Source organism: Stigmatopora nigra, chromosome 17 (genome assembly GCF_051989575.1).
Source record: "Stigmatopora nigra isolate UIUO_SnigA chromosome 17, RoL_Snig_1.1, whole genome shotgun sequence".
In the NCBI taxonomy this organism is placed as follows: Eukaryota; Metazoa; Chordata; class Actinopteri; order Syngnathiformes; family Syngnathidae; genus Stigmatopora; species Stigmatopora nigra.
Window position 1 is genome coordinate 2,801,920 of NC_135524.1, and position 25,869 is coordinate 2,827,788.

A 25,869-nucleotide genomic window follows, 5' to 3' on the forward strand; every position below is an offset into this window, starting at 1 on the left:
GCCATACGATGCCAGCCGGGATTCATCACTCACTCAAACTGCACCGGCAAGTTGACGGCCGCCTCTTCGTCTGGAACTTAAAGATGGCGAGCAAGGTATTTTTTCTTGAAACTTTGGATATGCAACCCTTAAAAGGAAAAGGGGCATTTCTGAAGAGTAGGGTGACATTTATAGGATTGTGGATGCATTTTAGGATCCAAGACGGACGACAATGGAATTGGGATTAGAAGAGTACAATCCCTTCACAGAGGCCACCCTAGTGAGTATTTATTCATTGAAAATATTCCATTTATATATCACAATACATAATTAAAAAATAAATAAAGTAATATTACAGAAGGTATAATGTAATCAACATTAGGGTGTTATTAGAGTGTATTCGTATTTATTCATTATTTTTAGGAAAAATATATTAATTTATAAACTTAAGATGAAATTTAGAATAAAAAACGGATCGGGTTATTTTGTATTTTGCGTCAATTTCATAGCAGAGAAAATAATACTACTCAAGGAATGTGTATTATCACTACACACTTGTAAACAGTAGAGGGCAGTAAATTCCGGCTGAGATAATAATTTAAAACGTCATTGTGTCATTTATTTTTAAAAATAATAATTTAGTTTCTACAAACTCAAATATAGGATGTTGCCTTCGCAGATTTTAATGAGAAATATTTTTTTCATTTTGTTCAGCACACGATATTACCACCAGGTAACTAGTAATTACTGAATAAAATAGCTAAAGAAAACTTTTCTCCACTTTAATTCTTTTGAAATGCATTTTTTCCACCCAAATGTGCAGTGTTATTGATTATGCATATGGTAAAATAAGATCTCAACTTATAATGGGTTTTGATTATTAATATAATATAATTTTAAAGGGAACCATTTCATAGCCATCTACACATCACGGTTTGGTTTATTATTACATTTTTGTTGTGCTTGCATATGATCACCAAGGCAGACATGTTTACATTTCACCAAAATGGCATGTATTTCATTGTGGATTGCGTTTTTTTCCAGGCGACGATGGCGAGCAAGCCCCCGACGGCCATCCTCGGCCTCCTGACGCAACCAGCCGTGATGAAACCCACGGATGAGACTCCCGTCTACGCGCTGGCTCGGGCGCAGGTCGCCTCGTTTCTATCTTTGCATCAACGGCGTCGAGCCCAAGCTCACGTCCGTTTCTCCACCGTCAGGAGACGAGCGGAGCCGCCAGCGATATGCTGAGGAGGCAAGAAGAGCTCGAGAGGAAGGCGGCCGAACTGGACCGGAGAGAACGGGAGATGCAATCAGTCAGGGCTTCGGGAGGTGGGTTGCCAAATGTGTTTTAGCAGAACAGGTCAATGTACACTTTTTCCTCCAAAAAGGCAGGAGAAACAACTGGCCACCCCTCCCGAGGAAGTTTCTGCTGCGCCCTTGTTTCTACCATGACATTGCAGTGGACATTCCGGTGGAGTACCAGAAGACGGTGAACAACATGTACTACCTCTGGATGTGTAGGTGTCACCCCCAAAAATTCACTTTTATATAGTAAGGCTTTTTATCTTAAAAAACGACATGGTATAGTGAGGCTTTTTTTTCCTTAGAAAAACGACATGGTATAGTAAGGCTTTTTCTCTTCAAAAATGACATAGTATAGTAAGGCTTTTTTTCAGGAAAACGATATAGTATAGTAAGGTTTTTTTTTATTCAAGAAAACGATATAGTATAGTAAGGCTTTTTTTTCAAGAAAACGACATAGTATAGTAAGGCTTTTTTTTCAAGAAAACGACATAGTATAGTAAGGCTTTTTTTGATCAAAAAACGACACAGTATAGTAAGGCTTGTTTTTTCAAGAAAACGACATAGTATAGTATGGCTTTTTTATTCAAGAAAACGACATAGTATAGAAAGGCATTTTTGTCAAAAAAAGACATAGTATAGTAAAGCTTTTTTTTCAAGAAAACGACATAGTATAGTAAGGCTTTTTTATTCAAGAAAACAACATAGTATAGTAAGGCTTTTTTATTCAAGAAAACGACATGGTATAGTAAGGCTTTCTTCTCTTCAAAAACGACATAGTATAGTAAGGCATTTTTATCAAAAAAACGACATAGTATAGTAAGGCTTTTTTTCAACAAAACGACATAGTATAGTAAGGCTTTTTTATTCAAGGAAACGACATAGTATAGTAAGGCTTTTTTCTTGGAAAAAACGACATAGTATAGTAAGGCTTTTTTATTCAAAAAAATGACATAGTATAGTAAGGCTTTTTTATCCAAAAAAACGACATAGTATAGTAAGGCTTTTTTCTTGAAAAAAACGACATAGTATAGTAAGGCTTTTTTATTAAAAAAAAAAACGACATAGTATAGTAAGGCTTTTTTATTCAAAAAAACGACATAGTATAGTAAGGCTTTTTTCTTGAAAAAAACGACATAGTATAGTAAGGCTTTTTTCTTGAAAAAAAACGACATAGTATAGTAAGGCTTTTTTCTTGAAAAAAACGACATAGTATAGTAAGGCTTTTTTCTTGAAAAAAACGACATAGTATAGTAAGGCTTTTTTCTTGAAAAAAACGACATAGTATAGTAAGGCTTTTTTCTTGAAAAAAACGACATAGTATAGTATGGCTTTTTTCTTGAAAAAAACGACATAGTATAGTAAGGCTTTTTTCTTGAAAAAACGACATAGTATAGTAAGGCTTTTTTCTTGAAAAAACGACACAGTATAGTAAGGCTTTTTTCTTGAAAAAAACGACACAGTATAGTAAGGCTTTTTTCTTGAAAAAAAACGACATAGAATAGTAAGGCTTTTTTATTCAAAAAAACGACATAGTATAGTAAGGCTTTTTTCTTCAAAAAACGACATAGTATAGTAAGGCTTTTTTCTTCAAAAAAACGACATAGTATAGTAAGGCTTTTTTCTTGAAAAAAACGACATAGTATAGTAAGGCTTTTTTCTTGAAAAAAACGACATAGTATAGTATGGCTTTTTTCTTGAAAAAAATGACATAGTATAGTAAGGCTTTTTTCTTGAAAAAACGACATAGTATAGTAAGGCTTTTTTCTTGAAAAAACGACACAGTATAGTAAGGCTTTTTTCTTGAAAAAAACGACACAGTATAGTAAGGCTTTTTTCTTGAAAAAAACGACATAGAATAGTAAGGCTTTTTTATTCAAAAAAACGACATAGTATAGTAAGGCTTTTTTCTTCAAAAAACGACATAGTATAGTAGGCTTTTTTCTTCAAAAAAACGACATAGTATAGTAAGGCTTTTTTCTTGAAAAAAACGACATAGTATAGTAAGGCTTTTTTCTTGAAAAAAAACGACATAGTATAGTAAGGCTTTTTTCTTGAAAAAAACGACATAGTATAGTAAGGCTTTTTTCTTGAAAAAAACGACATTGTATAGTAAGGCTTTTTTCTTGAAAAAAACAACATAGTATAGTAAGGCTTTTTTCTTGAGAAAACGACATAGTATAGTAAGGCTTTTTTCTTGGAAAAAAACGACATAGTATAGTAAGGCTTTTTTCTTGGAAAAAACGACATACTATAGTATGGCTTTTTTTTTCGAAAAAACGACATAGTATAGTAAGGCTTTTTTCTTGGAAAAAACGACATACTATAGTATGGCTTTTTTCTTGGAAAAAAACGACATAGTATAGTAAGGCTTTTTTCTTGGAAAAAACAACATAGTATAGTTAGGCTTTTTTCTTGGAAAAAACGACATACTATAGTATGGCTTTTTTTTCGAAAAAACGACATACTATAGTATGGCTTTTTTCTTGGAAAAAAACGACATACTATAGTATGGCTTTTTTCTTGGAAAAACGACATAGTATAGTAAGGCTTTTTTCTTGGAAAAAAACGACATACTATAGTATGGCTTTTTTCTTGGAAAAAACGACATACTATAGTATGGCTTTTTTTTCAAAAAAACGACATACTATAGTATGGCTTTTTTCTTGGAAAAAAACGACATACTATAGTATGGCTTTTTTCTTGGAAAAACGACATAGTATAGTAAGGCTTTTTTCTTGGAAAAAACGACATACTATAGTATGGCTTCTTTTTCGAAAAAACGACATACTATAGTATGGCTTTTTTCTTGGAAAAACGACATAGTATAGTAAGGCTTTTTTCTTGGAAAAAAACGACATACTATAGTATGGCTTTTTTCTTGGAAAAAACGACATAGTATAGTAAGGCTTTTTTCTTGGAAAAAACGACATACTATAGTATGGCTTTTTTTTTCGAAAAAACGACATACTATAGTATGGCTTTTTTCTTGGAAAAAACGACATACTATAGTATGGCTTTTTTCTTGGAAAAAACGACATAGTATAGTAAGGCTTTTTTCTTGGAAAAAACGACATACTATAGTATGGCTTTTTTTTCGAAAAAACGACATAGTATAGTATGGCTTTTTTCTTGGAAAAAACGACATAGTATAGTAAGGCTTTTTTCTTGGAAAAAACGACATAGTATAGTATGGCTTTTTTCTTGGAAAAAACGACATAGTATAGTAAGGCTTTTTTCTTGGAAAAAACGACATACTATAGTAAGGCTTTTTTCTTGGAAAAAACGACATACTATAGTATGGCTTTTTTTTCGAAAAAACGACATAGTATAGTAAGGCTTTTTTCTTGGAAAAAAACGACATACTATAGTATGGCTTTTTTCTTGGAAAAACGACATACTATAGTATGGCTTTTTTTTCGAAAAAACGACATAGTATAGTAAGGCTTTTTTCTTGGAAAAAACGACATACTATAGTATGGCTTTTTTTTTCGAAAAAACGACATAGTATAGTAAGGCTTTTTTATTCAAAAAAACGACATAGTTTAGTAAGGCTTTTTTATCCAAAAAAACGACATAGTATAGTAAGGCTTTTTTATCCAAAAAAACGACATAGTATAGTAAGGCTTTTTTATTCAAAAAAACGACATAGTATAGTAAGGCTTTTTTATTCAAAAAAACGACATAGTATAGTAAGGCTTTTTTATTCAAAAAAACGACATAGTATAGTAAGGCTTTTTTTCTTGGAAAAAACGACATAGTATAGTAAGGCTTTTTTATTCAAAAAAACGACATAGTATAGTAAGGCTTTTTTATTCAAAAAAACGACATAGTTTAGTAAGGCTTTTTTATCCAAAAAAACGACATAGTATAGTAAGGCTTTTTTATCCAAAAAAACGACATAGTATAGTAAGGCTTTTTTATTCAAAAAAACGACATAGTATAGTAAGGCTTTTTTATTCAAAAAAACGACATAGTATAGTAAGGCTTTTTATTCAAAAAAACGACATAGTATAGTAAGGCTTTTTTATCCTAAAAAACGACATAGTATAGTAAGGCTTTTTTCTCTTAAAAAAAACGACATAGTATAGTAAGGCTTTTTTATTCAAAAAAACGACATAGTATAGTAAGGCTTTTTTCTTCAAAAAAACGACATAGTATAGTAAGGCTTTTTCCTTCAATAAAACGACATAGTATAGTAAGGCTTTTTTATTCAAAAAACGACATAGTATAGTAAGGCTTTTTTATTCAAAAAAACGACATAGTATAGTAAGGCTTTTTTCTTGAAAAAAAAACGACATAGTATAGTAAGGCTTTTTTCTTGGAAAAAACGACATAGTATAGTAAGGCTTTTTTCTTGGAAAAAACGACATACTATAGTATGGCTTTTTTTTCGAAAAAACGACATACTATAGTATGGCTTTTTTCTTGGAAAAAACGACATACTATACTATGGCTTTTTTCTTGGAAAAAACGACATAGTATAGTAAGGCTTTTTTCTTGGAAAAAACGACATACTATAGTATGGCTTTTTTTTCGAAAAAACGACATACTATAGTATGGCTTTTTTCTTGGAAAAAACGACATACTATAGTATGGCTTTTTTCTTGGAAAAACGACATAGTATAGTAAGGCTTTTTTCTTGAAAAAAACGACATAGTATAGTAAGGCTTTTTTCTTGAAAAAAACGACATAGTATAGTAAGGCTTTTTTCTTGGAAAAAAACGACATACTATAGTATGGCTTTTTTCTTGGAAAAAACGACATAGTATAGTAAGGCTTTTTTCTTGGAAAAAAACGACATACTATAGTAAGGCTTTTTTCTTGGAAAAAAACGACATACTATAGTATGGCTTTTTTCTTGGAAAAAACGACATACTATAGTATGGCTTTTTTTTCGAAAAAACGACATAGTATAGTATGGCTTTTTTCTTGGAAAAAACGACATAGTATAGTAAGGCTTTTTTCTTGGAAAAAACGACATAGTATAGTATGGCTTTTTTCTTGGAAAAAACGACATAGTATAGTAAGGCTTTTTTCTTGGAAAAAAACGACATACTATAGTAAGGCTTTTTTCTTGGAAAAAAACGACATACTATAGTATGGCTTTTTTCTTGGAAAAAACGACATACTATAGTATGGCTTTTTTTTCGAAAAAACGACATAGTATAGTATGGCTTTTTTCTTGGAAAAAACGACATAGTATAGTAAGGCTTTTTTCTTGGAAAAAACGACTTAGTATAGTAAGGCTTTTTTATTCAAAAAAACGACATAGTATAGTAAGGCTTTTTTATCCAAAAAAAACGACATAGTATAGTAAGGCTTTTTTATTCAAAAAAACGACATAGTATAGTAAGGCTTTTTTATTCAAAAAAACGACATAGTATAGTAAGGCTTTTTTCTTGAAAAAAACAACATAGTATAGTAAGGCTTTTTTCTTGAAAAAACGACATAGTATAGTAAGGCTTTTTTCTTGGAAAAAACGACATAGTATAGTAAAGCTTTTTTCTTGGAAAAAACGACATACTATAGTATGGCTTTTTTTTTCGAAAAAACGACATACTATAGTATGGCTTTTTTTTCGTAAAAAACGACATACTATGGTATGGCTTTTTTCTTGGAAAAATGACATACTATAGTAAGGCTTTTTTCTTGGAAAAAAAACGACATACTATAGTAAGGCTTTTTTCTTGGAAAAAACAACATAGTATAGTAAGGCTTTTTTCTTGGAAAAAACGACATACTATAGTATGGCTTTTTTTTTCGAAAAAACGACATACTATAGTATGGCTTTTTTTTCGAAAAAACGACATACTATAGTATGGCTTTTTTCTTGGAAAAAAACGACATACTATAGTATGGCTTTTTTCTTGGAAAAACGACATAGTATAGTAAGGCTTTTTTCTTGGAAAAAAACGACATACTATAGTATGGCTTTTTTCTTGGAAAAACGACATACTATAGTAAGGCTTTTTTTTCGAAAAAACGACATAGTATAGTAAGGCTTTTTTCTTGGAAAAAACGACATACTATAGTATGACTTTTTTTTCGAAAAAATGACATAGTATAGTAAGGCCTTTTTTTGGTTGCAAAAAATGACAGTATAGAGGGGCATATTTAATTTTAAATGTTCTAAAGTGGATTTTCTTCTGCGTGCATGTGCCCTCCAGTCCACACTGGAACGCTCCTGGCCAACCTGGCGGGCTCCCTGGCATGGTTTGGCGTGGACCCGACACGCAGCGTCAACTTGGGACTCGCCGCCCTGTGGTTTCTGCTCTTCACGCCGGGTTCCTTCGTTTGCTGGTACCGCCCCATCTACGGGGCCTTCAAGTCAGTGGCATCCCGCCGAAGTCTTCGATCCGACGCCCGGCGAGGTCACTCAGATTTTCTTCTTCTCGTCGTGGCAGAAACAACAGCTCGTTTGGTTTCTTCGTCTTCTTCTTCGTGTACGTGTGGCAGCTGGCCGTGTACGCCGTGCAGAGCGCTGGCATCCCCGGATGGGGCACCTGGTAAGGAAAGATTTAAGATTATTTAGACAAGTTTTTATTTGAAATCCAATGTACGAGCACACCAAATGTATTGCAGGACAGAAAATGTACAGGATAATTTTAGGCTTTTTGACGTGTCCATTTTTTGATCAGCGGGTGGCTCTCAGCTCTCGAGTGCCTCAAGACCAGCGTGGCGGTGAGCGCTATCCTGATGACGGTGGCGGCGCTCTTCACCACCTTGGCTGTCGTCTCGCTGCTCATGTTCAAGAAGGTAGGAGGAGTACATTGGCGTTGATTTCAAACACACTGTTAAACTCACCGTCTTTGTGGACAGGTCCACGGCGAGTACCGCACCACCGGGGCCAGCTTCCAGAAGGCCCAGCAGGAGCTTGCGGCCGACATGGTGGCCGACGGGAACACGCGTTCGGCCTCGGCGGCGCGAGGAGACTTCAGGGAGCGCATTTGAGGAGTGAGCGCTGACCCCAACCATGTAGAGTAAGGCCAAAAAAGAAGTCCATGTATACTATGGCTTTTTTCCCTTTTTAAAAAAAGTCATGTCGTCAAGATTTTTGATCTATAGTAAGGCTTAAAAAAATAAAATAGCGTGCACAGTGAAGCTTTTGTTGTTAATCTTTTTGATTGCTTCACACGAATGACGTGGGCGGAAAGAAAGTCAGTAGCCAATAGCTGTTGGTTGCAGCGTTTTTATTGGTTGGGAGTGGCGTAAGCCCCTGAAGTGAAAGACGCGGCGACGCAAAAGCTATTTACAGGTATTTACAGTGAGGAGTTGGCGTTCAGAGGAGGCAGATGAGGCTCTTGCCCTCCTCGATCTCCTCCTGCACCTTGTCGCTGGACGTGGCGATCTCGGCCTGCGCCGAGAAGACGGCGCACAGGAAGGTGAGCGCCGTGCCGCCGGCCGCCGTGTAGAAGGCCCAGCCCATGGAGCACAAGCCGGCCCGGTACGGCGCCGCCTCCGCGCCGCAGTACAGGCGGGCTTTGTCTGAGCCCCAGCCGGCCGGATACAGCGTCAGCCCCAGAATCAGGAATAAACCTGGGAAAGAATGGGAGAGGATCAAATACTTGCCTTAATCTAAAACGGGTACATGTATATACATGTGTAAATATGTTTGACCCCATTTCGTAGGCCAATCATTTTCACAAATTTGGTAGGAATGACCACAAATGTTCACACCTTGTGTTGAAATGTTTCAAGTTTTTGTGAGTAATGTTTGGCATTTCAATCTTTAGGTTAAGAATTGGCTTCTCTATCTTTGCTGTCTGAAAATGATTGGCCTCTGAAACAGCATGTAACATTTTAAAATGCCCTCAATTGAAAAATGTGCATGAAAAAGATGAAAGCTTGTTTTTCTTTTACTTTATAGGTGCTGCGCAAAGTGTCACTTCTCATGTCCTACTTGGCCTTATGGCGTTACTACCCTGAAAACTTGCAATGTTAAGCAGGCTCATGCCTGGTTAGTACTTGGATGGGAGCCTGCTGGGAAAAAAACAGGTGCTGTAAGTTCTTATGTTACCAAGGGGAATTTGCCAAAGTGCTACAGTGCTGGCTTAGCATGTGTGAGGAGCAGTAGCTTTAGGGTGATGATGAATGTTTTTTTTTTTTACTGAATCTATTGGGGGCTCCGCCGGCTCAGTGGGAAGTGCGCCAGCCTGGGACACCAGAGGTCATGAGTTCGCGTCCCGGTCCGGTCCCAACCTTTCCCAACAATTGGTATCACGGACCGGTCACCCCCGGAGGTGGGGGGGGACCAGACGGTCATCTTGGTCCCCCCCGCCTCCGGGGGTGACCGGTCCGTGATACCAATTGTTGGGAAAAGTTGGGACCGGACCGGGACGCGAACCCATGACCTCCGGTGTCCCAGGCTGGCGCACTCGCCACCGAGCCGGCGGAGCCCCCAATAGATTTAGTAAAAAAAAAAACATTCATCATCACCCTAAAGCTACTGCTCCTCACACATGTTAAGCCAGCACTGTAGCACTTGGGCAAATTCCCCTTGGTAACATAAGAACTTACCTGGTGTTTCCCGGCAGGCTCCCATCCAAGTCCTAACCAGGCATGAGCCTGCTTAACATTGGAAGTTTTCAGGGTAGTAACGCCACAAGGCCAAGTAGGACATGAGAAATGACACTTTGCGCAGCACCTATAAAGTAAAAGAAAAACAAGCTTTCATCTTTTTCACGCACATTTTTCCATTGAGGGCATTTTAAAATTCATGAAGCCTAGTCTAGTCCTTGGAAGTGTTAGAAGAGCAATTGTGAAAACCCATATTGCAGCCCTTTTCTTGACATTTTGTTTGCAAATCTGTTTAGCACCAAATCGCAATCAGTTTTCCCAAAAGAACGTTGCTGTATGTGGAAAAAAATAAAAGAATTGCCAAATCTTCAATGTGTGTGTTTGTTTCACTTTGTGTGGCATGCTAGAAAGTAGGTCACCAAACTAACTTTTCCACATGTCATTGCACTAACACTTCCATTGGCCTTTGAAAATACTCCATTCAAACTTGGTATTAACCGGTTCGGCGGCCATTTACCTGCGATGCCTTGCAGCAGGCCGCAGACGTTGAAGATGCTCTTCTTCATGACGCTCTGGAAGCAGATGGTGAAGACGGAGACAAAGGCCACGGCGCACAGCAGCAAGATTCCGGCGGCCAGGAAGATGCAGGTGGCCTGCCAGAAGCCGCTGGCGATCTCCCCAAAGTGCACGGCGTAGGGCCCGCACAGGACGCCGCGCTGGAGGTGCGGCAGCTTGACGCAGCGGCCATAGATGCCCAACGTGGGGCGGTAGGCCTCGCCGTGGCGGTGGTGCTCGGGGGCACGGGGGAAACCCACCAGCCAGTCGCTGCTCATGAAGGCCATGAGTTCGCCGAAGGCCGCCACGATGCTCAGCAGTGTCCACAGCATGGAGCGGCAAGTCACGATCACGTGGCACATGATCCCACGCTCCGCCCCACTCCGCTAAAGTCCCTCGACGTGTACCGCCGGCCTGCCCTCGCTCATTCGTTCCCGGCTCGCCGGCTTAGTCGCTCGCCAGTTTTGTCCAAATGGAGAGTGGACTTTCTGGAACGTGTTGCCGATTCGCCGAGCTTCGTCCTGCCCTACTTTTTCTCTCCAGTTGGCGTCTCTACATGGTCTTGTTCAGTGCTTGCCCCGCCTACAAGGGAGACACCTGCCAGGTAGAAAAATAAAGAGGTGAATCATTTTTTATAGCACGCTAACTGATGTATTTTGTCATGGTTTTACAATTGCCTTCCCGCTATTTAAAAAAACGACATAATATAGCAAGGCTTTTTCTCCTAAAATACGACATAGTATATAGTAAGGCATTTCATTACAAGTAGTCATCAAAAACATTCCCAAGTTTTTTTTCCATGGGCTTCCAATGGAAAGCGGCGCCTTGATCGGGGGTCAAAGGTTAAGCGCCCCGCCACGACCTATTGGCCAGACCGCACAGCTGCGCCCGTTTATTGGCGCCTGGTTGTGTGTTCCGTGACATTTTCCCTGCAATTTTTCTGCCTTTGGTTTTGTCGCATCACAACTTTGTATTTGTTTCGGGTGTCCACCATGAGGCTGTTGTGCGCTCATCAAAGGTCACGTGACACCCCGACGGAGTTAGGCTATCAGGCGGCGACTGACCCCAGGTCAGCTGCTTAATGGAGAGCCTCAGGGTGAGTTTTTTTCTCCTCTTATCTTTTTTTTTGCACGCAAAACAAGACAGGAACGCCAGTGTTTCCTTTTACAGCCCATGACATGTTTGACCTACTAAATCCCACACTAGGCTTCCAGTTTTAACTTTATAAAGTTCTTTGAAAGTCTTTTTAGATCATTGTTTTGGGTTGACATTCACTTTAGCTATTTGGAGCAGATTTTAAAAAGACTTATATTAATAAGAAGTCTATTTTTGACCCAAAAAATATTGATTTGTGTGGTCCTTGGTTTTGACAAGGAATCAAATGAAATATTTATAAACATCTGTTTTTGCACAGCCAAACAATGAGAACAACAAAAGTATAAATTTTGTGATTAAGGAGTCTAATAGCAAAAGAATTATGTGACAAGTTCCGGGTTAAAATACCAGTCAGATGCCAATTTCGTTAAAGAAAACAAAGAGTTTTCATCAAAAAAATAGTCGAAGGAAAACCGCCCCAAATCCCAACAGTGGGCTTAAATGGTCGCGTGGCGATTTGGACTTTTTCCCAGCTTTGTCGCCATCCGAGAAAATATCGGCGGCGTAATAAGAGCGGGACAGCATAGTCAGCTTTTCCACAAACCGACGGAGCCAATATTTCTTGACGCTTCAGCACATCTGCGGCCATGTTTTGATTTTGATGGAGAGGCCGTATGACATCAGCTCGCCGCACCACGTGTGCGCCACATCTCCAAATTCCTAGCAACAACAAAATAGGACGACAACAACGCCTCTCGGGACCCTTCCTTCCTTCTGAGCGGCCCCTTGAGCTGCAAATCTGGGTTAAAACAACACAGCAAGCCAGGAACTCGCGTCTATTGTCTGGTCGAGTATTTCGTCACTCGTCTCCGCTTGGCCAAGAGTAACATCCCGTCATGTGACCTCATCATCCACCTCTACTCTTTGACAAATGGCGATTTACATCATTAAATCATTTTTAAAAAAACACACACAAGTGGACAGACTTGTTTTGAATTGTAAAATAGGTCAGAATGAGCCTTGTTGGAATAAAATGTCGTTTAAGAGCTTTGGCAGATTCCCCGTTTAGTGTCAAACTGACCTTTGTGTTCACCAATGCAGGAAATACAAATGAGTTCCACATGTAGAAAAAAGGGGGGTTGGGCTTGTTGGGATAAGAGGGGGGGTGCTTGTGGATAGCCTGAGGCATGAGGCCACTGAAGAGGACATGACTAGTAAGCACCTGTTTGTCTCCGAGACCTCCATTTTTGGCCAAGTTTAGATTCAACAATGGAAAAGTCAGGCAGCAGCCAATGAAAATTTGGACTCGGATTTCTTTTTGTTGGTTTTGTTTTCTTTCAAAGACTCTTGTGCAATCGCAAAGGATCCACACAAGGGGTTTTTGAAGCCAAAATCTGAAAATGCAGTAGTCAGTTATCTTAATAAAAATGGTTTTCTAAACTATTTACCATATCGGAAAATGACTATGTTGAAGGGAATTTATAAATGCATTTACCGGAGGAGACAAGTATTAAATTAAATTAAGTCTATTTTTTCCACATCTCAATTGCTTTTAATGCTGGAATTGTTTGAATATGATCCAAATGTAAGTTATACTTTACTTTTATTTGAACTTTACTTTTACATGGATTTGTTTTGGCCTGGACGCACCTTTGAGTCGCCTTGTTCGACTCGTGTGGAAAAAGATGGCCGCCGAGGAGCAAAGCAATGGAAAAAAAGATGGAAGATGCAGCTGGAGAATAGAACATTTGGCACAGAGAGTTTTCCAGTGGAAGAAAAAAAAAAAAGAAACACAAATCTAAACACAACACCCACATAAAAGCTTACTGCGAGGCCTGGGTTGCCAGGCAACAGCAAAATAGAAGCACCAGGGCAAAATATTGTATTCTTATTTTGTCTAAACTAAAAATGTAGATTTGTTTCCTTATTTTACTTGTATTTTTTTTATTCATCATAAATCTAGAAAAAAATAACGACAATTTATAAAACTAGGATTTAATATTTAGGACGCTTTGCAAAAAATAATTATTATTATTTTTTTATGATATTACAATAAATATAACAGGTTTGATCGAGAATCCGAATAAGGTTTTATTTTTGGGGGATAATCTTACTCAAAGTGCACAATGGTTCTAAATCGGGGGGCTCCATTCTTCACACCTATTTCCTCAGCTTGCATCCCAGGGGTGAGGGGGGGACCCCTCACCTTTCTCCCTTTCCCACTGTTAGCGCCCCAAGCCCGACACTGCATCCATTATGTTTAAGCGTTTCCAGCCCCGCCTGAGCCCGGACGGAATATAATCCCGGGGCTCCGTGCGGCGGGAGGACGAGGGCGGGGCGCAGGAAACGGGTACCTCCGCAGAGTTGCTCTGGAAAGTATTTTGTCGGACATTGTTCCCAGCGTCTTTTGTGCCGGAGGGGGGGGATGAGCGCCGATTAATCCCCACTTCCCCCGGAGCTCCGACCTGCCGAGATTCCCACAAAAGTGGCTTTATCCAAACGGCTTCGGGGGGCCAAATATGAAAGGAGGGTGGGTTTGACTTGACCCCGCTGTACTCCGGGGGAGATAAAAGCGAAGGGAGAAAGCGGCAAAGTAATATAAGGTTAGATAAAGCGAATATTGTGGAATATTTGGTCAACGATAATTTAAAAAATGTTAGATAACTTTAAACTGCAACTCTTAGAAGAGAAGGATGATGGTCAAACATACTTTAGCTAGTTAGCAATAGAAGCTTCCACAGAGTATTAACAATAACACGGCCAAAATAAACTATGAGATGCAGGACAAGACCGAGCTGACCCAGTAAAAAAAAAATCCAAGTAAATTTTCCCTGGCTGCTGCAAACAATTCTTGCGACTCAAAGACAATATTAACTGCCAATTTTAGTGAAATAAGTCCCGACAAATTTGTGAACCTACATCAAATTGGTAAACAAAGAATATTTTGAGGGAAAAAAATGCTTAGCTGTCAGTAATTCTATCCTCTGTGACCAAATGAAATAAAAGTGAATTATAGGATTGAAGCTGACTGTGGCAGAATGTGAAAAACAAGATGGAGATAACAGGAAACAGGCTACTACTGACAACAAGCTCCACTATTCTGGGTAACAACGTGACAAATGATCACCTTGTTTATTATGGTAAGGGGGCTTTCCACTGGTGAAATGACCTTCACAGGTGGTCCCTGTTCTCCATCGTACGTACCATTGTTTTCCTCCATACTGGAAAAACAGAACCCCCCCCCCCCCTGCCGGGCCTCCCTCCGACACCCCCGACTTCCTTCTCCGTCCAGATAAATACCGCCGTGGCGATTTCCAGACTCAGCGGAACATTAAGTTTGGCCTCCTTTCCCAAAATATATAACGTTACTGTATCGTGTCAAACGCCAATGGGATTTGTTGGCGTGCGGTCGGGTCGGGATGATTTCAAGATGGACGACGGTGTCTTGGATGGGGGGGAGGCGAAGGACGGGAACAATGGTGGGAAGCACAAAAAATATCAAAGGCAGAAAAGCAGGAAGACTGGTTTGTTTTCAGTCGGAACACTTCCTATGCTATACAAAATATTTTTAAAAATGACATTTTCATGCCCCCAATAGTGGATTTGCCTATGACCGCAACTCTTTATTTTAGTTTTAGTTTACTCAGAAGTAATTTTAAGGTGTACTTAAAGGAAATTTTCTTTATATACTCGATATGGAAAATATTGGCAACACATTTGAGGACACTAACCTTTCACGTAGTACTTCAGGACGGATGGAACTTTTCACGTAGTACCTCAGGACGGATGGAACACTCAAGATGATTCACCTGTTGATTAAAAACAAGAAGAAAATTATTTCAAAACTGTACAATTAAAGCATTTCATCCAAATTTGTCATCATTTTTCATCATTTAGTGGAAAGCTCCACTGAAACAATGTATGCATTTATCGAAAATATTCGTGTGGGCCGTTATTTATGAAACTATTTTATGAATAAACACCCACTCAGAAAGTTTCACTTGTAGCATTGTAAGCAGAAAGTATCCAGAATGCATTTAATTAAATAAATCGTTTTCAGAATGTTTTTTTAAACTACTTTCAATGTTAAAAGGACTAAAATGACTTTCCCTTGCTCGTTATTTTTCAGATATCTTTGCTGAAGCTCAATAAAAGCACATCTGAAAATCTCATTTTTCCCCCAATGTCTGGTTTTAGTGGAACGAATCACAAATGGCCGCTTTATTTCAGGTTAGTAGTCCCACATTCTCTCGGAGTGACCCTCCTGGCTATGAAGTTTGATCAATTATAAGCCACCATATGACGCAAAGGGCTCGAAATTTGTGGCATATTAGAGACAGGCGGATTTTCCATTGGCTAATAGTGCCTGCAAAAAGTAGGTCGTTGACTGGATGGAGCATTTCTTTGTCTTCACAAAAGTAATGACTCACATACATCAGGCTTCAGGTAATTAACTAATGGTTCGGCCCTCCATTTACACGATCCAGACGTGGGTTCAACTGCAGTTCACCAAAGAGAGGATACGCTAGAGTAGCTAGATGGGGTCAAACTAAGTGTTTACCAACTTAGAAAATAATTTATATGCTATGATAATAAAAATTTACTGCTAGCTGGACTTTGAGTTCTTTATCAGCCAAGCCACCATTTTTTTTTTCAAATTGATTAACCAACTTTAATGCTATTGCAGTTTTTTGGATGCAAATAGAAAAAAAACATGCTCCATTTTTAGTCATTTTGCATGCATGAAGTAGTTCCCATTTAAAAATTTAGTGTGGAATTTTACAGGAATCTTTCAGGAAATGTACCCAAAATCCACCCCCTTTTTATTGTGTTTACAAATTATTAAAAAACAGGATTCCTATTTGGTGGAAGTCTGGAGAAGACGGCATTTCGCTTCAAATTAATTTTGGTAGGATTATGGACATGGGTAGTAGTGGCAGCCTTTACAAATTCTTAGCTGGCAAATAGCTTTTGGCTAAAAAGGCAATGGCTGGATGCTGAATACTTCCACAGCTGGGGGAGTCCATTATTCGGCCCTGGGGGGGGGGGTGCCGGGGCTCTGAAGCTAAGCTCACAGGAGCCACAAAAGACTATTCAGAATGGGTTTTTTTTTTCAAGTTAAGAGGGAAATGTGGAGGGTTAACTTAACTGTCTCCAGTGATGCACTTTGAAGAAGACACTCGGTCAAGATGTTAAATTTTGGAGCTTGTGATTAAAGTTGACTCTTTTACCACATTGGTTTAATTCCATGAGTGGCTCCACCAATGGCAAAAATTCAACGCTTTCGTAATACATGTGGAGTGGCTGTGGTAAAAAAAATGGGATAAAACCACTTTGTTTTGAAGGGTTGGATTTAAAACGCATTAATTTGAAGCAAAAACGGCAGATTTGTAAAAAAAATCTGAATATTTACATTGAGAGTATTGCAAAATATACTTGTTTATGCTTAAAATACTTTTCTATAGTGAACTTGACCTGGACACTTGGAGAAATCAAACAACCAATAAGGATAACCGATTTAAGAACTGGTCTAGACGCCCTCTTTCCACAAACTCTATGACATTGTCTTGTTTTTCTGAAGTGACCTCACGCGGCACCACCCCATGCTAATCCACATAATTAACCCATGGAAGAAAAAAAAAAAACATTTAGCACAGCTGCAGAGGTAAAAAGATGACTCCGGCTCCCCCGGGGGTTCAGTGAGGGCCGGCTAATGCTCAGATTGTCCGAACGCCAGCCAATTTCCTCCACTAGGGCGTGCGTAGTGGAAGTCAAAGCAGAGCACGCGCAAAACATGACATCATGATTAAGTCGGACACACAACAGATGGCTACCGATTCGGGAAGGATGGTGAAGAATTGTTTTCCAGAAAAAAAGGGGAACAGATCATAGTTAAAGAATGATGACTAACACCATGCACTAGTTGAACTTTGGTGCTTGAAAAGGCTCATTTTTGAGTCTTTTATAAACAGAAAAATGTGGTATAAAAAGTGTTGGCTATTAGAATGACTGAGTTTTGAGGAGAGTAGAAGGAAGCAGGCTGGTGGGGGGTATTTTTTTGGGGAAGAGTGAGCCCCAGACGGCTGCACCAGGGAGATGGATCACAGATGTCTGACCCTGGAACGCTGCAGTTAATTGTGAAACTAAAAGCCTCCCCCTGGCTTTTTTTGTTTTTATCTCCCGTTTTTCGCCTCTCGGATGGTGTTTTTAGATCTATGTGGGTCGAGTAGACACTTTTAGAAGCTGATAAATTGAGCGGACTTTCCCCCCCCTTCTTAAAAAAGTGCAAAAGGCAAAAGATTGTTTTACGGAAAAGGAGTGGTCATCAATCAAGAAAATGTATCATTTGCTAAAAAAAAATGTCATATTTTCCAAAGGGAATTTGGAATATGGACTGCTTTGTCATGCTGATTAAAGTGAAATGTCATCATTTCAAAGTCCAAACTTTGATGTAACATGGTTCAAATAGCAAAGTTATAAGAAATAAGATTACAATTTCATACAATTTTTTTCATACATTCTGGTTATGATGTCACAACCAGAATTGTAATCAGGTAACATATATATTGATAGGAGGACGTTGACAAATGGACTTCTCAATTAATGGCGTTTTAACTTTAAGTATCTATGCTGTGAATGCGGTGTCAAAATAAATTCATCCCAGCCGTCAGAATTCCATTTGCTTTTACTTTTTGGTGGCGTGTGCGGCTATGAGGCTTCCCCGTGACTGGGCGCCACGCAAACATCAAACATCAGGTGCCAGCTGGCGCTTTGATAGCGGCTATTTCCATTTTTTTACCCGATGACGTCGACTGCGGCTACCCGCATGGCGACCAACCCACCACCACCACCCCCAGTCCGGTGAATCCCAGCCCCCGCTAAAAAAGCACTTGGCCCTTCCCCCACGAGTCAGTGGCGGCTTTCTTTTCCTTTCTTTCCTTGAGGGGGGAGTGCTTTGTTTTGGCCCAGGACCCCACCCTTGAAAAGCAAAGCTCTGGGGGGGCTGCTGGGGCTTCATGGACGCCCCACACCCACCCCTCCCAGGCAAGCGGAGTCGTCTAATCGAATCAAGATTGCATGACGGCTACGGCAATCAAGTTTCACGCCAGTTTGTCGACTTGAAATCAGCTGTTTGGCAGCCCAAGTGGGACAGGAAGCCACGTGGGAACGCCAAAGGCTGCTTGATGCCTGCGTGTAAAGTTAGGAAAGAAAAAAGGATGGCTTATTACGAGCTAGCTTTGTGTAAATATCTCTATATACGGCTTGTAGTATTCTTGTGAGGCGTATAGAGGAATTTCTTTTTTTAATTTGGTGAAATTTGCTGCGGTTTAGTTACGACGAGGGTTTTTTTCTGGGGTGAATTCAACAGGAGCAATGAGGGCATGGTGCCAGTTTATCAACATTAGTGCAGAAAGCCACGTGGAAATGTTGAATAATGCCAGCTACACTTTGTCACAATTCACACGGGCTTGGCCTTATTTTTTTTTATTTTTGGGGGAGAATTTGGTAGTTTGGTGAACATTTTCGACGTGTGGAAAAAGGCAGCCGGAACGACGCAAATGGGCCAAAAGTAACAAGAATGGGGGGAAAAACAGCTGTTTTCTATCATCTAGTATTTAGGTCACAGTCAAGGGAAAGTAAATTATGGGAATTGTCATCTTATAAGAACAATGGTTTAGGGTTAGGGTTTAGAATTATGTTGTAATAGTGCAAGTTAAAAAAGGGACATTTGAAATTAAAGGCAGATTTTACTTTAAACTCATTAAGTATTATTATAATATGTAGACTTTTCAAAAGATTTTCCAAGTTCTAAACAACTTCATTTTCAGTCATACAAAAATAAAAATACTACTTTTTACCATAATAGGCACCATTTCTTATCATTATAAGTTTCTTTAAAAAAAAACATCTACCATGTCTATACTTTTAAGTCTATAAAATGTGGAATTCCGACAATAAAGACATCCCTCCATTTTGGGTCAGAAAAGGAACGCTAGATGCATACGTGCTTATTTCTTTTGCGGAATATCCTCAAAAAAATTCTCCGAGTGGGATTTCCAGATTTATGTGTAGAGACCAAAAGCCAGAACTTCTTAGAAGTATCAAAGTCTTTGCATATGTCGCACGTGCGGGAGTTTCTCCTTTTTTCAATCCGCCCTATCTAATTTCTGTCCTACTGCAGGCGTGACGGCACGACTATCGGCTTTTTTCCACGCTTTCAAAGTGTCGTAAGGCGCTTTTCCGTAGCATCTGTGATGCACGTCTGCCAAAAAAGACGGCGCCGAGCTTTAATGTGGCCTTCCAAGAAGAAGGGCCGTGGTCCATGGGGACGGGATGAATGAAATGTGGGATGTTTTTATGCTTTTGTAAGGGGCCTTAAAACGCAACTCTGAGGGATGCCATGCATAAACCACATTTATACACCCACGGATTACGCAACAACAAAAAAAACAAGACACGACAGGTGCGGAAATTTCAGTTACGTCCATTTGTCAACTTCTTCCTCTAAAAAAAAAATGCTACTTGACTACAAGTAGCATTACACATCCAGATTTTAGTTGTACTTTTATGAGATGGCCCTACACCAACATATAATAGGACAAGAAAGAATATATTTATTATAAGACAGTATTAATGAGCATATAATGGGAGGGCAGCGATCATTCAGTCCAATTTTTTTTTTCTGTTGTGACCCTTATGACTCATCTATTATTTAAACAAGTCTTCATGTTTGTTTGTATTTCATTGAGCCGGGGCTCTTTTTGTTTACAGTAAATCCAGAAATCTATCATTAGTGTAAACATTTGAAAATTCCTCAAATCATACTCAATAGAATGATTGATAGTCAACCCTTATTGATTTTATAATCCAAATTTATGACGAAATTGCTAGATCAATTATAAGATAGAATCAAGACATGTGTTTTTAAACAACGTCTGACGTTACTAAAATAGACAAATGTTTGGGTGCTCCATTGTAACTGTACGTACTTTTGTGGACATTATGGTACATCTTTTAGTACACAGTGGCAGATTCGACACATTTCACGTTTTTTTTTTTAAAAAGGAGCAAAATGACTTACCTTTGTATCGCCAAAAGAAGACTTTAGTCACGTTAGAATAGCGTAGATTTTTTCCAGTTCAATCTCGATAAATTTGTTAAAAGCAGTGACGCAATCACATGCTGGAAGGACGCCACATGAGGAAAATAAGGAGAAAAAGTGTTAAATCGGCGTCAAGTTGGAAATCGGAAAACTAAGAAAAGATTGGTAAACTAGGAGAGTGTCAAAAGACATTTGTTTGAAATAGATTGTATTTTCAAACTTACGTTAGGAGGAAGATGCTGATGCGAGCGATGTAAACGCCTTTCCACCACGTTGGACGAGGGCGATTTTCTTCAAAATGGCTGAAAGATCTTTCCTTCTTTTAAGCGAAAGACGACATTCAGGCTGATGTTCACTTTCCCTCGAGTTTGCTGCCTTCGGATGGTTTTTGTTCCACGTCCTCCTCCAGCGGACCGCAGAAGAATGAATGGCCACCGCTAGCCTCATCAAAACGTTGCTGGTTGGTGGACGGGCCTAGCTCACCCAACAGCCAATGAACGAGAGGTGGAAAATAGTAAGGACCAATTGGGAGAGAGCGGCTACCCGAATAGCCAATCAGGGTGTAGAAGACGTTGAGGAAAGTTATAGAGCTAATAAAAAAATAGAAAAACAGTGTGGGGTTTCTCTATATATACAAAGTTTACACAAACATTTTAACGCTTTTTTGTAATAAAAAAAAATGATGCTTAAGACCTTAATCCCATATTGGGAAAGAAACGATTTTGGTCATTAAATAAAAAAAATAAAAAAAACATGATTAGTTATTATCATTATTGTTTCACTTATAAATTACAGCAATCTTAAAAAACAAACAACATTTAAAAGAATAGAAACAGAAATACAGACTTGTTAAGTACCAATTTTTCCATAGTACTAACTTTAAATTGAAAAACAAAATGTCTGAAATTTGCTTAAGAAAAAACACAAATATCTAGTCCAAAAGAAAGCTTCTTTAATGCAAATTTCTAAAAGGGTCAAATTTCTTTTCCCTAGGGTTTCTAGAGACATTTTTGTCGGACTCCTCATGTTGACACTGCGGGTCAAAGGTCACTATGGAAAGGGGGAAGGTGATAAAGCAAAGCGGGGGTCTTCCTTGGCGAGTTCAAATGCCACAAGAGTCAAAGTTCAAAGAACATATACGTCCAGAGAAAATTAGCTTCTCCTGCTTAGATTCCTCTTTGCAAATGATTCTTCTGAGTGGAACAGCGTGGCAAATTCCTCAGCCGCCAATCACAAATAAAGCCCTTGAGCACAAAGTTGAATCTGAGTAATGCATGCCATTGTGCAAAAATGCTGGCATTTCAAAAGTCAATGGCAACCAAGGAGTTAACTGCTGCATGCGGCTCGAGAGCAACGTGTCTGTGCGGCTGCCAATCTGAATAAAAAGAAAAAAAACAACATTAATCCAGGCTATAAATCAAACATTCTCATGACGATACGATCTAACAATGTTTTGGATAATGATTAAAAATGACATGGTTGGATTAAACTTTATAATGTATATTAGTGCTCATGACAACAGTCTAAATTTATGGCTTAAAGCTCTATGAATCTCCAACCTTTTTCCAAGTCATCTAGGCCCAAGGCCCCCAGGCCCCATCGGGCCCCGGGTCACAGCGCGGATCCTCGTCGGGGAAGTGGACTGGCAGGGCGCTTTGCTGGTGGTGGTACAACCGGGCCAGAAGACGGTCCACCACAGCGGGGTGACTGGCCGAAACCTCGTTCCTCTCCTCGGGGTCTTTTTCCACATCAAATAGCATGATGGACTTCAGCGACTCATCCCGGCGTGGAGATGAGCCGTTGCGATCAGGTCGTGGGAACCAAACGGGGCAACCTATGCCGCAATGAAGGAACAAGGCTTACTAACAAATAATAAAAAAATAATAATATTTTGTAATAACTCACGAAACAGCAAGAAACAAAGCTAGACTTCCAATCTCGACTCCCAAGATTGGATGTCTGGCTCCATCAATGGCAGCCAGTGAGTTAAATTAATGTGGTGTAAGGGTTAAATTTAAAAAATAATAATAATAAAAAAACAGTTTACAGTAATCCCTCGAATATTGCAGGTAATGTGTCATAGTTTTGATGGGTCAATTGCACACCTGGATATCCAGTGAGCAGCTTCCAGTTTGACGACCGAATAGCAGCGTGGATGGAGACGTTAAAACCAGAGCGGAAGACATCTTTGCTGGTGTCGTTCCTATGCTTCCATTGGGGACCTGGAAGCAAAACAGTAAGCATTTTTAGACAAGAATGATCGAATTAAGCCTGGATAATGGAGCCAAGTGGTCACCAAAGTCGTTTCCTGGAAGAGCTTGAAGCCTAAACGCGCACAAGACGCACCCAGAAACGCGTGGGGGATCGGATGTCAAGAAGTTGACATGTAAACGACGTTGACTGATGACGCCTTCAAGAACGTAGTTTCCGTCTTATCGGCATTCCTTGGGGGAGAGACGCCACTTGCTTTTTAATGGATTGAACTTGGATTGACGTCAATGAGACAAAAAGGCTTAGAGAAGAACATTTGGTTAAGTTTGAGTCAGTTAAGCAATCACTCTAAAGCACTTTGGGAAAAATCACGGGGTGAAATTTCCATTCCTTTCACAGTCAAGCAATGGTTCAATTTGTTTTTAGCAGTTAGCAACATAGCCAAACATTGAAACTACTGCGGATTAAAACCATTGTTGGATTCACAATGGCGGCCACATTCACGTGTGATTGGACATAAAATGACTTACACGGGGCGACGTCCACGTACATTGGGTCAATGTTGTGCAGCAGTTCCAGCCTGGGTGAGGCAAATCCTTGACTGGAAAATAACAACATATTCAAAAGAGACTTTTGTATCAAAAAGTTTCCCTTCCCCTTGGCTAACGATTCGGCATCCCCACCTGATGGTGTTCCACACGTCGAATCCATCCAAAGGCTTGGTGGTGTTGAGGTGGCCCCCGGCCAAGCCCACCAGGGTGGGTAGCCAATCAGAGATGTGCACCAGCTCCCGGCTGGTCCTGCCCGGCCAGCTGACGAGCGCCCCGGTGACAAATCCCACGCCACGGACTCCGCCCTCCCACAGCGACCACTTTCTCCCTCGCAAGGGCCAGTTGCTGCCGCCGTAGAGCGTCTGACCACCGTTATCTGTCAAAAATGTCACATATGCTTTTTTTGCAGTACAACAAGAAAAACATTAGAGTGGACAGAGCTACTGCCACTGGCTTCTGCGTGATGGCGCCATCTTGGGGGGGAAACAAAACTTGGACAACGTTGGCGGGCCGGATTAAAAAGCCTAATGGGCCATATGTGGCCCGCGGGCCACAGTTTGCCCATGAACTAGAAACTAATAATAATAAAAAAAAACCTAGTTACCTGAAAATAAAAAATGTTGGAGTACCTGTGGAAAACACCAGGACACCATTTTCCCAAAGTCCGGCTTCCCGCAAGGCCATGCTAATGTTGCCCACCGCCTCGTCCATGGCCCCCACCATGCCAGCGTACGCCCGACGCTGGGGGTCTCGGATGAACGCATAGGGTGCCACGTAGCGGTCGGGTACCTGCAGGGGGGCGTGAACGGCTTGCAGCGCCACATACAGGAAAAGAGGCTGAAACACAAGCATATATACAATCATCATGATTATCATTTATTAAAATAAACTAGTGCGGTAAGCCGGGTCACCTTTTTTGGGTCGTGCTTGGCAATGATCTGGACGGCTCTCTGGCTGAAAAGCTCGGTGGAGTAACGGCCTTTGTATTCCGGGGCGGGTGCTTCCTCCTCGCGGAGGTCCAACGAGCAGCGGCTCAGGTTGAGCGTGGCGATGTGGCCACAGCGCACGTGAGTGTAGTAGTCCTCACTGCCCGTCAGGTAGCCTTTGATGCATAGTGGTTGTCTGGGTTAAAGAGTGCCAATATTTCACAAATAAAGCCCCCAAAGAGCTGGATCATACAAACCAAAGTAGGAGTCAAAGCCGCGGCGCGTGGGTAGGCAGTCCTTCTTGTACATGCCCAGGTGCCACTTGCCCACCATGTGCGTGGCATAGCCCACCTGGGAAAGCAGTTGTGGAAGCAGGACCTCATCCAGAGGGACGCAGTAGGGCTGGCAAGGCCAGATGATCTGATGCTGCATGCCTGTGTGGATCTGCCAATGTTAAAAATGAGTGACATAAAATCATCATGTTCAATTTTCCATCTGACAGATTTTAATATCTTTTATCATGCATTATTCTTGTAATTGACAGGTTCAGTCCTTGACCTCTAAAATTCTTAAAGCCATATTTTTTAATCACATTTTCTAGCATCTTGGTAACCTATTGGGTGGGATATGGCGTATGGCAGTATATATTGAAGTGGGTCACAATCTCACCTGGTACCGCCCAGTCATGAGCTGGTTCCTCGAAGGGGTGCACAGGGGCTGGACGTAGTAGTTCTCCAGGCGGACACCTCCTGATGACAGCTTGTCCAAGTTCGGCGTCGCGATCTCCGAGCCGTGATAGCCGACGTCATACCAGCCCAAATCGTCCGCCAGAATGAACACGATATGCGGCTGTCGAGAGCCGGAGATCCCCGGGGAAAAGATGATCAACAGCAAGGCGAAGAAGTGATGCCTATGTGCCATGGGCAACGCGAAAGTTGACTCCATTGGACGCCAGCAAGTAAAGAGCAAAGCCCACTTTGTGTCTAGAAGGGAAAAGGACACATAAATGAAGGAGAGAAAAGTCTCGCGTGACAACTTCTTAGAGCGAATAGACCCATTTTGCTGTTAAAAAGCGGAAACTGTCCACTGGCATTAGTGGGATGTTGCCATCACTATTGAAAACACTGCAGTCGGCTCATCAGCCAATCAGGTGACTTTAAATGTCACGTGAAGAAAGCGGTAGTGGTTCCGACTACACGTGATAAAGAAGTGGAACCATAAATAAAATGTGGAGAAGCGTCGTCACACGTTGGCCATTTTGAGTCAGAGCCATTCCAAAAGCACAACATTAGGGTTTATGATCTAATAGTTATAGAGTGCTCTATTACCATGTATTTTTAAACAGTTTATTTTTGTATGAACAATGTTTACGAAGAGATTAAGTAAATAAACTGCTTGGTCAAAAAAATGATGTGTTGTGTTCAGTGTTGCTCAGGCTCTGCAGAGGCCGCACTTGTACCGGTTCCTAATGCAAAACTTTAGACAAACTATCATCTATCGCTCACAGAAACGTATAAATACCTGCACTTCCCTGTACACACATACACAAACATAAATTAAATTATTTGACATTCCCCGAGTTGTTTTGTGTCTGATTAATAAAAAAATTACAACACCAATACTA

General features: G+C 40.2%; 3 protein-coding genes across 3 annotated transcripts; 1 reads left to right on the plus strand and 2 right to left on the minus strand.

Annotated features, from left to right (window-relative positions):
* The first annotated feature begins 12 nt into the window (after nucleotides 1-12).
* LOC144210388 (secretory carrier-associated membrane protein 1-like) lies at nucleotides 13-9,109 on the plus strand. Its single transcript, XM_077737039.1, has 9 exons — nucleotides 13-95; nucleotides 194-259; nucleotides 1,024-1,131; nucleotides 1,200-1,311; nucleotides 1,371-1,499; nucleotides 7,455-7,614; nucleotides 7,692-7,793; nucleotides 7,926-8,043; nucleotides 8,107-9,109. The coding sequence occupies exons 1-9, from the start codon at nucleotides 84-86 to the stop codon at nucleotides 8,236-8,238; spliced, it is 939 nt and encodes a 312-aa protein (XP_077593165.1). The 5' UTR covers nucleotides 13-83; the 3' UTR covers nucleotides 8,239-9,109.
* On the minus strand, nucleotides 8,463-21,031 carry lhfpl2a (LHFPL tetraspan subfamily member 2a). Its single transcript, XM_077737040.1, has 5 exons — nucleotides 20,782-21,031; nucleotides 20,537-20,637; nucleotides 15,186-15,263; nucleotides 10,322-10,956; nucleotides 8,463-8,823 (listed from the first exon to the last, which is right to left on the minus strand). The coding sequence occupies exons 4-5, from the start codon at nucleotides 10,719-10,721 to the stop codon at nucleotides 8,567-8,569; spliced, it is 657 nt and encodes a 218-aa protein (XP_077593166.1). The 5' UTR covers nucleotides 10,722-10,956; nucleotides 15,186-15,263; nucleotides 20,537-20,637; nucleotides 20,782-21,031; the 3' UTR covers nucleotides 8,463-8,566.
* Nucleotides 21,032-21,487: 456 nt separating this feature from the next.
* On the minus strand, nucleotides 21,488-25,397 carry arsb (arylsulfatase B). Its single transcript, XM_077737032.1, has 9 exons — nucleotides 24,915-25,397; nucleotides 24,503-24,689; nucleotides 24,231-24,421; nucleotides 23,949-24,156; nucleotides 23,452-23,695; nucleotides 23,299-23,369; nucleotides 22,663-22,779; nucleotides 22,117-22,391; nucleotides 21,488-21,932 (listed from the first exon to the last, which is right to left on the minus strand). Exons 1-8 carry the CDS (start codon nucleotides 25,188-25,190, stop codon nucleotides 22,132-22,134), a joined length of 1,554 nt encoding a protein of 517 aa, XP_077593158.1. The 5' UTR covers nucleotides 25,191-25,397; the 3' UTR covers nucleotides 21,488-21,932; nucleotides 22,117-22,131.
* Between the last annotated feature and the right edge of the window lie 472 nt (nucleotides 25,398-25,869).

What these genes read in the sequence shown, in the direction of transcription:
- LOC144210388 (XM_077737039.1), top strand. An exon ending in ATCAGTCAGGGCTTCGGGAG is followed by an intron (nt 1,312 to 1,370) that starts GTGGGTTGCCAA and finishes TCCTCCAAAAAG; the next exon opens with GCAGGAGAAACAACTGGCCA. An exon ending in CCCATCTACGGGGCCTTCAA is followed by an intron (nt 7,615 to 7,691) that starts GTCAGTGGCATC and finishes TCGTCGTGGCAG; the next exon opens with AAACAACAGCTCGTTTGGTT.
- lhfpl2a (XM_077737040.1), bottom strand. Translation starts at nt 10,721, where the DNA reads ATGTGCCACGTGATCGTGACTTGCCGCTCCATGCTGTGGACACTGCTG. An exon ending in CCTGCTGCAAGGCATCGCAG is followed by an intron (nt 8,824 to 10,321) that starts GTAAATGGCCGC and finishes ATTCTTTCCCAG; the next exon opens with GTTTATTCCTGATTCTGGGG.
- arsb (XM_077737032.1), bottom strand. Translation starts at nt 25,190, where the DNA reads ATGGAGTCAACTTTCGCGTTGCCCATGGCACATAGGCATCACTTCTTC. An exon ending in TGTCCTGGTGTTTTCCACAG is followed by an intron (nt 23,696 to 23,948) that starts GTACTCCAACAT and finishes CATTTTTGACAG; the next exon opens with ATAACGGTGGTCAGACGCTC. An exon ending in GACGTGTGGAACACCATCAG is followed by an intron (nt 23,370 to 23,451) that starts GTGGGGATGCCG and finishes GTTATTTTCCAG; the next exon opens with TCAAGGATTTGCCTCACCCA.